Raw genomic sequence first — 13,728 nt, forward strand, 5'->3', positions numbered from 1 at the left:
GTGGTACCTCCTGATCATTTGTATTCTCAGGTGGCTCCTCCTGACCATCTGCATTCTCAGATGGTACCTCCTGATCATTTGTATTCTCAGATGGCTCCTCCTGACCATCTGCATTCTCAGATGGTACCTCCTGATCATTTGCATTCTCAGATGGGTCATCCTGGCTATTTTCATTCTGACATTGTTCTTTCTGTTCTTCTCGACTATGCTCATTTTCATTGTGCTTTTCTTTTTCTTCTAGATTTTCGGATGCCATTTCTTCACAATGTTCTTTTTCAATAGGGGTTTCCTGTACTTCAATATTCTCATTTGGTAGCTTCTGACTATTTTCATCTTCAGACTGTGCTTTTTGATCGCTGTCTTTTTCATTTTCGTCTAGTATTTTTGATTCATCTTCATTCTGATTTTGCGTCTCTAAATTTTCTTTACTTTCTGCTTGCAATTCATGATCCTCGGTTTTAATTTCATATTCAGAATCATCTTGTTTTTCTTCGTTTACAATAACATTATTGTTAATCACTGTTTCTCCTTCATCTACAGTTTCTTCACTTTCCTTTTCTGGAATATCACTTATCACTGTTTCAGTTCTTTCTTCAGTAGGATTTATTGGATCACTTTCTAATTCTGTTTGCTGTTGTTCAACAACTTCATCTTCGACACAAGTGTTATTTTCGGGCATCTGATGAACATCTGACACATCACTCTTGTGAATTAATTCTTCATTAACTTCAATATTTTTAGGATTTTCAATTTTTTCACTTTCATTTTCGTTGGCTTTCAATAAATTCCCTTCGTTAACCCGCTTGCTATCTACGTCTTCATCACTTTGTTTATCACTACTTGTATATTTACATTGTGGAGACGACGAGTGAGCATCTTCACCTATAAAAAAATCCTCACATCAATGAAAGTTGTAAACATATACGTAATGTGTTTCTCATAAATTCCTACCTTCTGAAGTGGACTGTGCATTATTATGTTCCAATTGTTTAACCCATTCTAGTTGATTTGTATAAATTTGGAGCATCGTTTCCGCTAAGGAAGCAAATTTACTTTCCATGTTAGAAGCAATGTTTAGATCACCAATAACTGTTTTCAATGTTGAGGTAGTCCTTCCATCTTTCTGTAATATTTTCTTTAAAAAATTAAATTAAAAAACGATATTTTAGTATTTACAGAATTGAATTTTCAATTTGTTTTATCAGAATTTATATTTTTTACCTCCGCATCTATGATGCAATTTTGTAAATAAAATTGATTTTCCTCTTCTTTTCTGACTTTTTTTAGAGATTCTTTAAGATGTGTGCACTCTTCAGATAGGCGATTGATGACTTTGATGGCACTATCGGAAGTTAGTTTAGTGAAATTTGTGTTTTCTCCAAAAAAATGTCGAGCGGTATTCTCCAGAGAAGAATAAATGCAATCTAACTGTAATTTAAAGAAAACGTGTATAAAAACAGCAACAAATTAAAAAGAATTCATTTAAATTTATTTACCTGTTTCTCGTTTTCTAGTAGAGATCGTTCTGTTGAACGGTACTTGTCGCACACTAATTGATACATCTCTTTCCACTTACAAACTTCCATATCTCGATGGTCCTGTGCAAAGGAAAAATATGTTTTACTGTAAGAAAACGTTTTTGTCTATGGATTAGTACCGAACCCACGTCGTTTCAGACAAAAAAAAATTTGTTTGACTAGGATGCGAACTAAAACAACGTAATTTTGGACATATATCTGTGTATATACATTGTATATATGTATAATCAAATGGAAACCGAATCCACGTCCCAATGACAATAAAAGAAATTTTCCTAAAAAGCTTGTGTTCGATTCTCACTCAGTTTATATTACTTAATACAAAAAATTTATAAATTTTCCTTAGATATACTGTACATTGCCTGTACATTTTCTTAAACAATTGTAAAGTTATGTATGAGATATCCACTTTTAAAGAACACAAATAATTCAATTTTTTTTTTTCATTAAAAAGCTCTAATATCCGAATTTATGAAGAAACTTTATTAAGAAAACGTTCATCTGAATTTCAAATGGGAGAATCGAACTAGATTTGCATGCATTTCTGAACGGAAATCCATATGTAAATGAAGATTCCCTTTAAAAAAATCATCTAAAAAACTCCACAACATACTACGTTCGTCATACAACCGTGTACGAAAACTGAAATACTCATTACATACATTTATAGGTGAAAGATCCCTATCCAGATCTTCAGAAATGTTCATGGGTATGTCACAATCGACTTTACTTTCGGTAGAACATTCACTTATTGTTGTTTCGTAATTATTTTTATTGTCCTCCTGAGAATCATTCCTGGACTTGACTCTTAGTCTGAGATGCTCTAATTCCCTTTCCAGTTTTATCTTCTCTTGACAAAACTGCTCGAAAGTATTTCGAACATCTTCTGTCCAGACGGGCGAAGGAGTGTCACGAGAAGGTAAACTAACTGCATAGGGTGTTATTTTTAAATAAATTGCTGATAAACACTGCTTCAATTGCTCCTTTTCGACAATGAGATCTTCTATGATGCGACCCTGCTCTTGAATGTCCTGACCTTCACTATAGTGTTCCATTCGCTCACTTTTACTCGTGAGTAGTGATAACTCGTTGCGTACCTTTTCTAATTGTTCAAGAAGGTGTTTATTACGTCCATTTTCTGTTAATTTCGTTCTTAACGACGATAACGTCCTGCTTAATTTATCGTTTTCTTGTTTAAGTTTCTTGTTGACGGATTCTTTTCTTGCAATTTCTTGTTGGGACTGTTTTAGCAATTCCGCCATCACCTTTTTGTCTTTTTTGAGTCGTTCCAGCTCTATTCTTATATTTATTGGTTTTGTGTCCCTTCTGGGAGTCGATACACCAGAAATTTGCTGAGCTTTCATTTTGTCGATCTGAAAAAAATGTGATTTTTAAAAGATTTTCTAAGTATTTTTTGAGTTTTCTTTGTACAAAAATGCATGAAATAAAATATTTTCATAAAAAAATTCAAGGTTTAAATTAAAGGAAACTTTGGAAAAAGATTAAAGATTAAAAGAAAAAATTATATTTTTAATAAAACTCTAAATTTTAATTTAAAAAATAGAAATTTAATCAATTAATTTTTAAAAAATATTTTAGGATTTTCAAGAAATAATTTAATTAACTATACATCCACAAGAGCCGAATTTTCGGGCTAGAGTTGGCTATAATAAAGGAGGAGGCGATCGGACTGAAGGTCCGGGTAGCGTAACTGGTAACGTGTCTGCACGGATAGCAGAAGTTGCGGGTTCGAGTCCCGCTTCGGGCCGATTTCTTTTCCTCCAGTTCCAAATTATTAAAATTATTTATTTAATTTAATTATAATTATTAAGTTTAGTAAGAGATGGCGCCTAACGCCAAGCTCTAGTGCCAAATTGTCTTATTAATTATTTATTTATTATAGCCAACTCTAGCCCGATAATTCGGCTCTTGTGGATGTATAGCTTTGTAACGGGTTAGTCGTTATTTATTTATATTTAATTAACTTATTAAAAATTTCAAGAACAATTAAAAATTTAACCTATTCAATGTGTAAATTTAATAAAATTGCTGTTAAAAATATCAGAAAACTAAAATTTAAAGTTTTTATCTTGTATTATTATTACTGCAATAACACAGTGTGCTCTGTTAATATAATAATACAGCACGCAGTAACAGATATTGTTATATTATTTTAGTAGCATAATAATATAGTGCTGTACTACTAAAATAATAATAATAATATATATATTGTGCTGTTATAATAATGCTACATATAAAAATGTTACTATAATAGTTCAGTATACTATTCACTATACTACTACCACTGTACTTTAATGCACTACAGAATACTAATATACATTAGAATGGCATAATATTTTTATACTATACTACTGCAGTAATATAATAATTTAACACTAATAATATTATTATTATTACAGTAGTACAGTAGTATGTAACATTGTAGTGTGCTAGAATAATTGAATACTGTAAATTGTCATATGATAATTTAAAGTGTAATCTCTTTACCGCATTACAGTAATTAACAGTGTATGGTATACTTTACGGTGTTATAAATTTGCATATTGGGCTACTATAATAATTTATGTGAAATCTATACTATATTACAACAATATGTAGCAGTGCTGTAGTACTTGTATATTATGCTACTACAGTAATATGGTAACATATGTTTGCTATAATATCACAAATATCATTTCTACAATACTACAAAACCTCAATATACTCGATAGAAAACGTTAGTATTGCTGTGCTTTTATTATTACAGAAATACAGTAATTATACTACTAACTACTACAGTAACAAAGAAAAATTTCAAATTTCTCAACGTATTGGATGATTTTTTCTATCATACATCATAAAATTCGTTGTAAAATATTAAAGAATAAAGAAAAAGGTAAACACTAAATGATTAAATAAATACTTAATTAAATATTAAAATAGTTTAAAAATTTAATTGTATGTTTCTTAACGTTTAATTTTTCGAGGAAATACAAGAAAAAGAAGTCCATAAAGTACAGAAAAAAAGGCTTTTATAGTCTAAAAGTCGAGCTAAATATAGGCTATAACGACACAGAGTCAAAAGGTTGGACAATATAAATATAGGCTAATAGAATAGGGTAAAATAATTAAGGCTACACGACAGTTCTATAAAATAGGTTACAAGACAGAATTTAAACGAAAACAGGCAAAAATTATTTAAAGGCTTTAAAAGAGACAATAAGAATGTAGGCTAAATAAAGCCTACTTTATTTTCATTTTTCTTTTGCAGACTATTTAAAAGCAAACTAAGAGAATGTCGTATCTATTAAAGTATGTAAAGCTTTTTCTTACAGAATGCATGCTAAATGAAGCAATGAAAGACTCTAATAAGACCACAAATGATATAAAAAAAAGTTATAAAGTAATGTTTATAGAGTTATAAAAGTAATAAAGAAAAGAATAAATACAGTCTAACATATTACAAGATTAAAACATGAACAGACAGGCTAAAAAGCCACAAGAATGTCCGTTTCACAGCCTTTTTTAGCCTGGTTTTAACAGGTTATACTAATAATCCTCTTTAAAAAGGCAATAAGACGATATTAAAATAAAATATACAGAAATATATATTGTATCTTGGAAGAAATAAAATGATTATAAATGTATAAGTTAAAGAAACAGGCTACAAGAATAAAGGCTTAAGTTTAAAAAAAATATAATCTGGTATATATAAATTTCCGGAAACAATAAAATAAACTAAAGAATATAAACGTAGACACACGAATACTTAATTTATTTTTAGAATCAAATTGTTTCCTTGACGAAGTTGATATCTTATTTGTTTAACTATATAAATATTTCTTAAGTTTCGTGCGCCCACTAATGACATATTCTCGTGGCTATTCCTTTATTCCTTTGTTTTTCTGATTTACATAAATTTCAAGTTTTATTCAGAAAAAAAATAGGCTATAAAGACGTATATAGGCTCCAACTTTTGAACAAAGTCTATAAACACAAGTTAAGATAGATCATAAGGCTAAAAGTGTGGTTCATGTATAAAAACAGGCTAATTATGATACATAGAGGCGATATTGCGAGGCATATATTACAGGAATAAAAGAATAGTTCTAAATACTTGAAAAGGCTAAATGTAATAAAGAACACATATTATAAATGTGAGAAAAGGCCTTCAAAATAAGGCTATAAAATGCTGCAAGGAAGATTATAAGACCATAAATGAGATAAAGGAAGGAATAAAATATAGGCTAACAGATTATAAAAAGGCTGTTTAACAGGTTAAAAAGCTAAGAAACATTTTCAACGGTAAGTAAATAAACGAAATAGACAAAATGTAGAAAGGCTAAAAAAAGGCTAATGAATAATAAGAATAAAAGCTAAAAGAAAAATGATACAGGCTATAAAATGCAGGCTAAAACAAGTGCATTTTCATAAGATTACAGAGCGAAATAATCTAAAGGCTAGAAAATACAGGCTAATGTAAAATAAAAAGCAAAAAGCATAAGATAAGAAAAAGGCTGAAGAAAATAAGAAAGCAACTTATCAAAGGATAGACTTTCGAATCAGATGCCAAACACTCGACACGTTCACGATCGAAGTTGAAAGGTTGAAAAAGGTCACAGGATACAAGACGATTAGAATTGTCTCAATAACTAATTTGTCAATTGTCACGAGCATAATAAAACGAATCGTGTCTAAATTCACCCTTGACATTGTCGTTGTTCCGTCGACACAGTCCAGAGCATCTGTCGGGATCTTGGAGTTCGCACGAAACATTTCGAGACGGGTGTGGCTGTTTGTAATGTTAAACTAGGCTCTATTACAGTGACGCGCATATCAGGTAAAACCACGTTCTATATTCGATACACGAACAACACGTACATAATGATCTGTTAAAGGCATTTAGAATATATTAAAAATGTACTTTTGCGTTTAAACTTGGCTGTATATTTATGAAATTTCAGTCGTTTTCAAAAAAAGGAATTTATTTTTGTACTTAAAAAATATAAAAGAACGCAGAAAATACAAAAGGTGATCGTTAAAACACATTTTAAATGGGAGAAAAAGGTGAAGAAAGTATGTGGAATGGTAAAGAAATGGAGAGAATTATGATTTAAAAAATGTTAAACTTGACCCATGAAAATTATAAAAAATAAAAATACATAAATTGGAAAAATGTCAAAAAGTCAGGAAAATGTGTAAAAAACATTATTTAGAGAATAAAAACATTAAAAAAGAAGTGCAAAAACGCTAAAAAAGCAATGTTCAGCAATATAAAAAAAACATGAAGGTAAAAAAGCATTAAAAGAAGTACTCAGAGAACAAAACACATAAAAGTAACACCGAATAAAATGTAAAAAGTAATGTGTGAAGTGAATAAAAACACGGATTTTAAAAATTGTAAACAAAAATGAAGTAAAACCGTCAAAATAATACTCAAAAAATACAAGTAAAATCTGAGAAAATAAAGCGAAAAAATATCTAAATAACGGGAAAAAAAACGTAAGTAATACTCAAGAAGCGTAAGAAAGGACTGAAAATATGAATAAAGCTTTCAGAAGACATTTAATAAATAATAAAAACACGTAAAATTATGTTCGGAGAACGTAAAATTGTGAAAAAAAAATACAAAACATGATCTTCAAAAAACATAAAACGATAAAATATAATTAAGAATGAAGTAAATAAAGCAGAAAAAGCGATGGTCAGAAAACAGGAAAATCAACGAAAACGTTGAAAGCTCTACTCAGAAATCAGAAAAAAGAGAAGAGGATACAAGAAACAATACTCAGAAAATTGAAAGAAGTGATCATTTTATCGAGACAAATTTGGGAAAATATCGATAAAGTTGCGTGCTGTCCCTTTATTAAGTAATAAAAGTTTCTTTCGAGAATCGAGTTTAACGCTCTCTTTTCTACAGAAACTTGCCTTAAATTTGAGCCTTTCCAGGTCACGTGTTCGAGCCTGTAATTCGTTTTCCAGGGCCAACAGCCTTCCTCTGCTATCTTCGCTGCTTTCTGAACGATTGGACGGACAGTCCGATGACGTGCATGCTGCCTGATCTCCTACAATGACATATAAGTATAATAGTTGACTAGATCCATTTATAACTGAATTATGATTAAGATCTAGGATTGCCCTACTTTAACTCTAAATATGGTGAGATATTTTCGTCAAAATATAAGGTTTTTTTTATTATTTATAAAACTGTACACATAAAAGTATTGTTAAATTTAAAAGACTGATCATTCCAAAATACAATCAGTTTTATCTTCTGTGATGGGTGCTTTGATAACTGAGTAGTTTCTAAAAATTTCTGTAGAATTTTTTAGAAATTTCTTGGTATAATGCCGAATATATAGAATAATCTAAAGCTTACTTTCTAAAAAAACATTTCTATATAAAAAATTTCATTTATTTAGGGCGTTATTAACGTCAAAACTTGACCCATATTTTGCTTACTGTTTATAAAGTGGATCGTGTCATCACGTTCGAATTATCTTAAGTGACATTTTAAATCCATTAACTTTTAGTTTAATTAAATTTAATGGGGATCTTCCTGACTAAAACACTCTTCTTTATTAAAACTGTCAAATGATAGATGCGGGATCCGAACCACGGCTTGTAAATAAAAAATAGGAGATTAATAAACAGAGTAAAGCGAAAGGGAAGAGAAGTAAATCGTTGAAAGGTAAATTTAGGGTAAGAAGTAAAAGAATAAGAAGGTAAAATTGGAAATAAGAGGGTAATTAAGTAGAATAGAAAAGAATTTTTACCTTCTTACTCCATTTAATTTGAAAAATAGAAGGGTAAGTTTGAAGGGTAAAGGAGGAAGAAGAGCAGAAAGATGGACCGAAGAAAGGTAGGTAAAGAAGAGGAGGAGGATTAGGGATGTAATTAAGCAAGATAAAAGGTAAGCTACACGATAGGAACGAAGGATAGTTGTGAAAAGGCGAAGAATAAACAAGAGAAACAGGAAAGAAAATAATAAGAGTTAGAGAAACAGAAATGTAAACAGGAAGGTTGACTTTTTACCTTTAGGTTGATTGTCAGTAACTATCTGCGACATTTCGCTGGAAGGACTATCTTCCGTTTGAAGCATATCTTCTGTTTTTCCAAGAAAAATTACAACTGGATGATATACATGTTTCTGCAAGAAACAATATTTAAATAAAACATTTCTACGGAATTTTAGGTTAATTTAATATTTGACATTAACGTTAAGTGAATTAGGACAAAATGCGAAGAGAGAAAGAAAGTCCCAATGGGTGCAAAACTTTTTCTTTTTTTGGATCAAGCAATTAAGTTGATGCATTCATTAATGTATTAGAACGAGAGAAGTGGTGCAATGACTCGGACGAAGACACCAATTCTGAAAAATTTGTTATCCACCCGACAGAAAGAGAAAGATTCGATTCGCGATAACAATTTAAATGTCAGAGGGTGATCTTGTTACACATTAAATTATTCACTCCACAGCTAATATCATCCATCTTTTCAATTTCCATTCTTACATTTCGACAGAATTATTTGAGAAAAGTAAAAAGAAATTCTTTGTTCCAATTCGATTTTTTTTAAAAATCTTTTCGTGGTTTTTTAAAGGTAAGATTTTGGAAAATTACTCTTTAAAGATGTATTTTCCAATTCTTAGAAAATGATAAGTTGTAAAAATGACAGAAAACCGTTGATTATTTTTATAAAATACTCAAAAAACACGTTGATTAATGGAAAAAACCCATCAGTTCAGTCTGTTCAATGACTTAGATAAGAGAATTTTGTTAACTATTGAAGCTGAAATTTTAAAAAGGAAGACGAAGATAAAAAAGATATCTTACTTTCTTACAAATAAATATATATTTTTTTAAACGTTCGTCTCATTAAATATCATTTTTAGAAGGTAACTAAGAGCAGGAAGGTAAGGAAGATAAATAAAAAAGGAATAAGAAAGATAACAGAATCAGTTAAAGTAAGGAATAGGAGAATAAGAAGAAGGATGAGAGATAAGAGAGATAACAATATTGTAAGAATAACAGGAATGTGAGGATACGTAATGGAAAGATAAATAAAAAGGATTGGAGGTAAGCGAGATAACGTGAGCAGTATGAAAAACAGGAATATAAGGCATATAAGTAGGAAGGATTAGAGGTAAGAGAGATAATAAGAAGGGCTAGAAAGGTAAGTAAAAAGGAATAGTAAGAAAAAATATCGTCAGTAAGAGGAATATAAAACAGTGAAGAGTGAGATAAGAAGAATTGGGAATGAGAGCGAGTAGCAGAAAGTTCATATTTTTACATTTAACTTGATTATCAGTCTTTTTTCATATTCTGCTCAACAGAATGCGGATTATAAATGAGTTTTAAAACGAAAGAAGATGAGTTACCTGTTCATCTGGGAACTAGTGATGAAATAGTTGGAACGATCGTTAGATAGATTGATAGAGCAATAAGGTGACTCGATAAATGCCAAACTTTTCTGAACACTTATTGATTAATATATCATTCTAAGAAAGTATTTCTGAGGTGTAAAACGGGTCAGAATGATAGCGAAACGCGCAAAGATTATAAATTAACTCCAAAATAGTATAAAAATATATTTTTTCCGCTTACTTCGGACAGAAAAAAGTAATGGAAACATTTTATAGATTATTAAAATTTATAGTTCCCGTTATTCGGGAAAAATGTATTTTATTACTAAAAACATTAAAGTAGTCGATAAACGAGAAGGATTATTGGATAAGCATCCGATTACGGCTAGGAAAAAGACTTAAAAATTAATGTTTTGACTCGACGAAAATGATGTCGTGATGCTTTAGTTAACTTTTAATGGCGAGGAAACAATTACAACACAACACACATTAAATATGGAGGAAATGAATGTCGTGCAACAAATCTCTTTAGTATTATACAATCATCGTCTCATGTCGACATTATACGACTGTTAAGCCGCAATTTTGCTTATAACTGATACACTCGCTCCACTCACTTTTTTGCGATTTTACATGATACGCAGCAAGTACAGAAGGTGTTTCGAGGGGTGAACTGCGTGACCGACAACAGAAATCCACTTTAAAAAAAAAAGGATTATCCACTTCATTTTCTAAAATCGAATGTGGCACACCTTATACGTAGCTTTTTAAGAAATAATAGCGCGTGCGCTTTTTAACTCCCGGTTCACGCACGTGGCCTTGTCACTCCAACACACTGTATCAAACAATAAAATCATAATTCAAACATAACAGATAATGCTATTACCAAGACCCACCCAGGAAAGAATTTGGTAAAGTGCCAGCTTCTCTAAACTATCAGCTCTATATCTATAAAGCAGAAATTATTTTATAATTTATAAAATGTTAGAGAAGAGTTGGAAGGTTTTAAAAAGATCCAGGTAACAGGTAATTTAACAGGTAAAAATCGATGGACCTACATTAGAACTACATTAGTTTTGTGGTAGAAAATTGAAATTTTTATGGGTATAAATGCTATTTTTTTTAAAAAAAACGCATCCATCAATTAGAATTTTTCGAGTTAAAAACGTGATACTTAAAATTACACGAAACACCCCACTTGCATGTTAATTAATGGTGTGTTTTGTAGAAGTGTAGATGCAAATATAATCAAAATACACTCCTAAGTGTGAACTACTTTCTTACGATCGTATCTCATGCTTCAAAAAATAAAATAAAATGCAACTGTTAAATTTTTCACAATAAATATTTAGCATATAACTAGAAAATTTCTGTCTGCAACTTTACAAAGTATGATCCGAACAGAAATTGTGCGTGACGAGTTTACAGTCATTCCATCATGATGTCAAATAAATATACGACACCAAAATAGTCACGTTCCAAAAATGGAAGATAAGGTACAAAGCCAATCTAGGACGAGATTTCTCCAAGTTGATATTCGAATTTTAGATAAACAACTGTTTTTTTTTTTTGGAACGATAACACTTTATATACGTTCTAAAAACATTTCTACGTCCCTGGAATGGCCACTTTTTTGTTAAATTAATAAAGAATGTGAGCGTAGACTGTCTCTCTGGTTTAATTTGAATTTATAGCTGATTTCTCCAAGTTCTTATTCGCTTTTTAGATAAACAATTGGGTTTTTGAAACGATAACACTTTATAACTCTTTTTTGTAAACTTTGTAGAGACTGCGAGGAGTGTGAAGAGTCTCTTGGCTGAATCGGAGTGCTTAAAAGCTAGGGCACAAAGCCAATCAAGAAGAAAGTTTTTTTAGATAAACAACTGAAGTTTTTGGAACGGTAACACTTCATGTAAGTTCTAAAGACATTTCCACGTCTCGGAGAAAGCCACTTTTTTCTTAAATCCATAGAGAATATGAGAATTGTCTTTTTGGCTAAATTTGAATTTATGGTTGCTTTCTCCAGGTTAATATTCGTTTTTTTAAATAAACAATGGTTTTTGACTGTAATTCTTTATTTAAGTTGCATTCTAAAGTCTAAAGGATGGCCACTTTTTTGTTAAGTACGTAGAGAATATGATGAGTGTAGGCTGTCGTTTTGGTTGAATTGGAGCGCTTAAAAGGTTAATTTATATAAAATTTATAAAAATAAAAAATAGATTTTTTTTTGTAGACTAAAAATATTTCCTGTTTTAAATAATTAAAATTGTGGCATTTATGGTGTTTTAAATTTTCTAAATTGGTTGCATGCACGGATGACCCGTTACACTCACTAACTATGCTAACACACGACCTTGAATTCCAAAAATTTCATTTTCTATCCAACAATTAAAAGTTATAAAAATGCATGAGTGAAAGAATTACATTAAAAAATTCAATATATAAAATAAAAAAAACACTCGATCAATAAATGAGTATGGAATTTTTTTTTAATGATTGGAAACGGAGAAAGAGCAACGTTCCTGTAATGGCTGTTTCACTGCACAGCACAGAAGACTGACTGGTGTGCATCTCTCAAAGGATCATCGATCAAGATACAAATCGGTTTTAAACACAATTTGCCAATTTGCTTATTATGGAAAGTGCTAGAGGGTGATCGGATGTTAGGTTGTTAGGTGTTTAAAAGATGGACATCTACACCAACACAAATTAAGAGTTTCTAGCGAAGCAAAGACCAGGAGTCAATCCCAAAGGACGTTACAGCTCACAATATATCGTTTCTACCTTTCTATGAAGAAAAATCGATGTCTAGTGAAAGCATTGTCTATAGCTTTTGCCTCCTTACGATGAGATGTCTGGGAAAAATCATAATCTACACGTTTCCATCGTTTCCATGCAGTATTTTAAGTAAAAATTACGAATTTTAACACGAAAATTCGGACGTTTAATGTCCTAGAAACGAACAACTATCCATCACTAAATAAATAGTAACGAAGTTTGCGTGAAAGATTACGAAAGTGTAGTCAATAGTTATAGTTTTCACGTACATTTTTTCTTTATTTTCGACTGATTTTTTAATAGAAAAACATTTAGTCCTGGGAGTGAATAATCCTTATTTTGCATCGGAAAATACGGATAATCTCGCACCAAGTTGCACTTTCTAATCTTATGTAAGCTAGAAAAGCAATATTGATTAAAGTTAACTGCGAGGATAATTGAGAGACTTGCAATGGCACATAAACCTAAATTCCATTTTGAAACCCACTGCAACTAACTCGGCGTGAATTCCCAAGAGGAACCACCTCTCTGGCGAAGCGACCCACCTTCCTATTCAATTTTATTGTAATTTTTTAAAGTGGAATCACGTTAATTCCTCTTATATACTCGAAAAATGTGCTCTGCTACACGTTTAACGGTAGAAATAAGCGTTAAACCATACTAATATCCGAGTAACGAAACCATGTTTAAAGCAAACAGGGAAAAAACTCGATATCGCTCTCTTATATCCTTCATTATAATGTTAATTAAAGATCTTTCCTAGTTTCTACATTACATTAGGATTGCTAACGAAGAGAAGAAAGGCTCACCTATCGGTTCCACATTCGCTCGAGTAGGAAGGAGCTAGGAGACTACATGTTTGTGTCTCCACGATAATATAAACCAATCTATCGATCGATCTGGCAGCATGGCGTACTTCAGCGACCCCTCTCGGACTAAATTCGAGTTATGTAAATATATCTAGTAATTTACTTTTGATAATCTTATCGGGAATCCAACGGTTAAAAAGCGGAGATTTCTGTCGTTTTCGTCAATAGTAAAATGGCT

The 13,728-nt window shown here is 31.0% G+C and overlaps 1 protein-coding gene and 1 long non-coding RNA gene across 2 annotated transcripts; both read right to left on the minus strand.

Moving 5' to 3' along the window:
- Position 1: 1 nt before the first annotated feature.
- Positions 2–2,911, minus strand: LOC136985392 (chemotaxis regulatory protein ChePep-like; the record flags this gene model as incomplete). The annotated part of the gene is made up of 5 exons (XM_067282661.1): positions 2,201–2,911; positions 1,497–1,598; positions 1,222–1,428; positions 952–1,123; positions 2–882 (listed from the first exon to the last, which is right to left on the minus strand). Coding segments are annotated over exons 1-5 (2,064 nt in total), but the record flags the coding sequence as incomplete, so codon positions are not given.
- A 4,390-nt stretch (positions 2,912–7,301) lies between these two features.
- On the minus strand, positions 7,302–13,570 carry LOC136985412 (uncharacterized). The gene is made up of 3 exons (XR_010882340.1): positions 13,491–13,570; positions 8,574–8,688; positions 7,302–7,603 (listed from the first exon to the last, which is right to left on the minus strand). It is a non-coding gene; the product is annotated as an uncharacterized lncRNA (long non-coding RNA).
- Between the last annotated feature and the right edge of the window lie 158 nt (positions 13,571–13,728).

This window comes from Centruroides vittatus, unplaced genomic scaffold (assembly GCF_030686945.1).
Source record: "Centruroides vittatus isolate TY-2023 unplaced genomic scaffold, ASM3068694v2 contig_964, whole genome shotgun sequence".
Lineage (NCBI taxonomy): Eukaryota > Metazoa > Arthropoda > Arachnida > Scorpiones > Buthidae > Centruroides > Centruroides vittatus.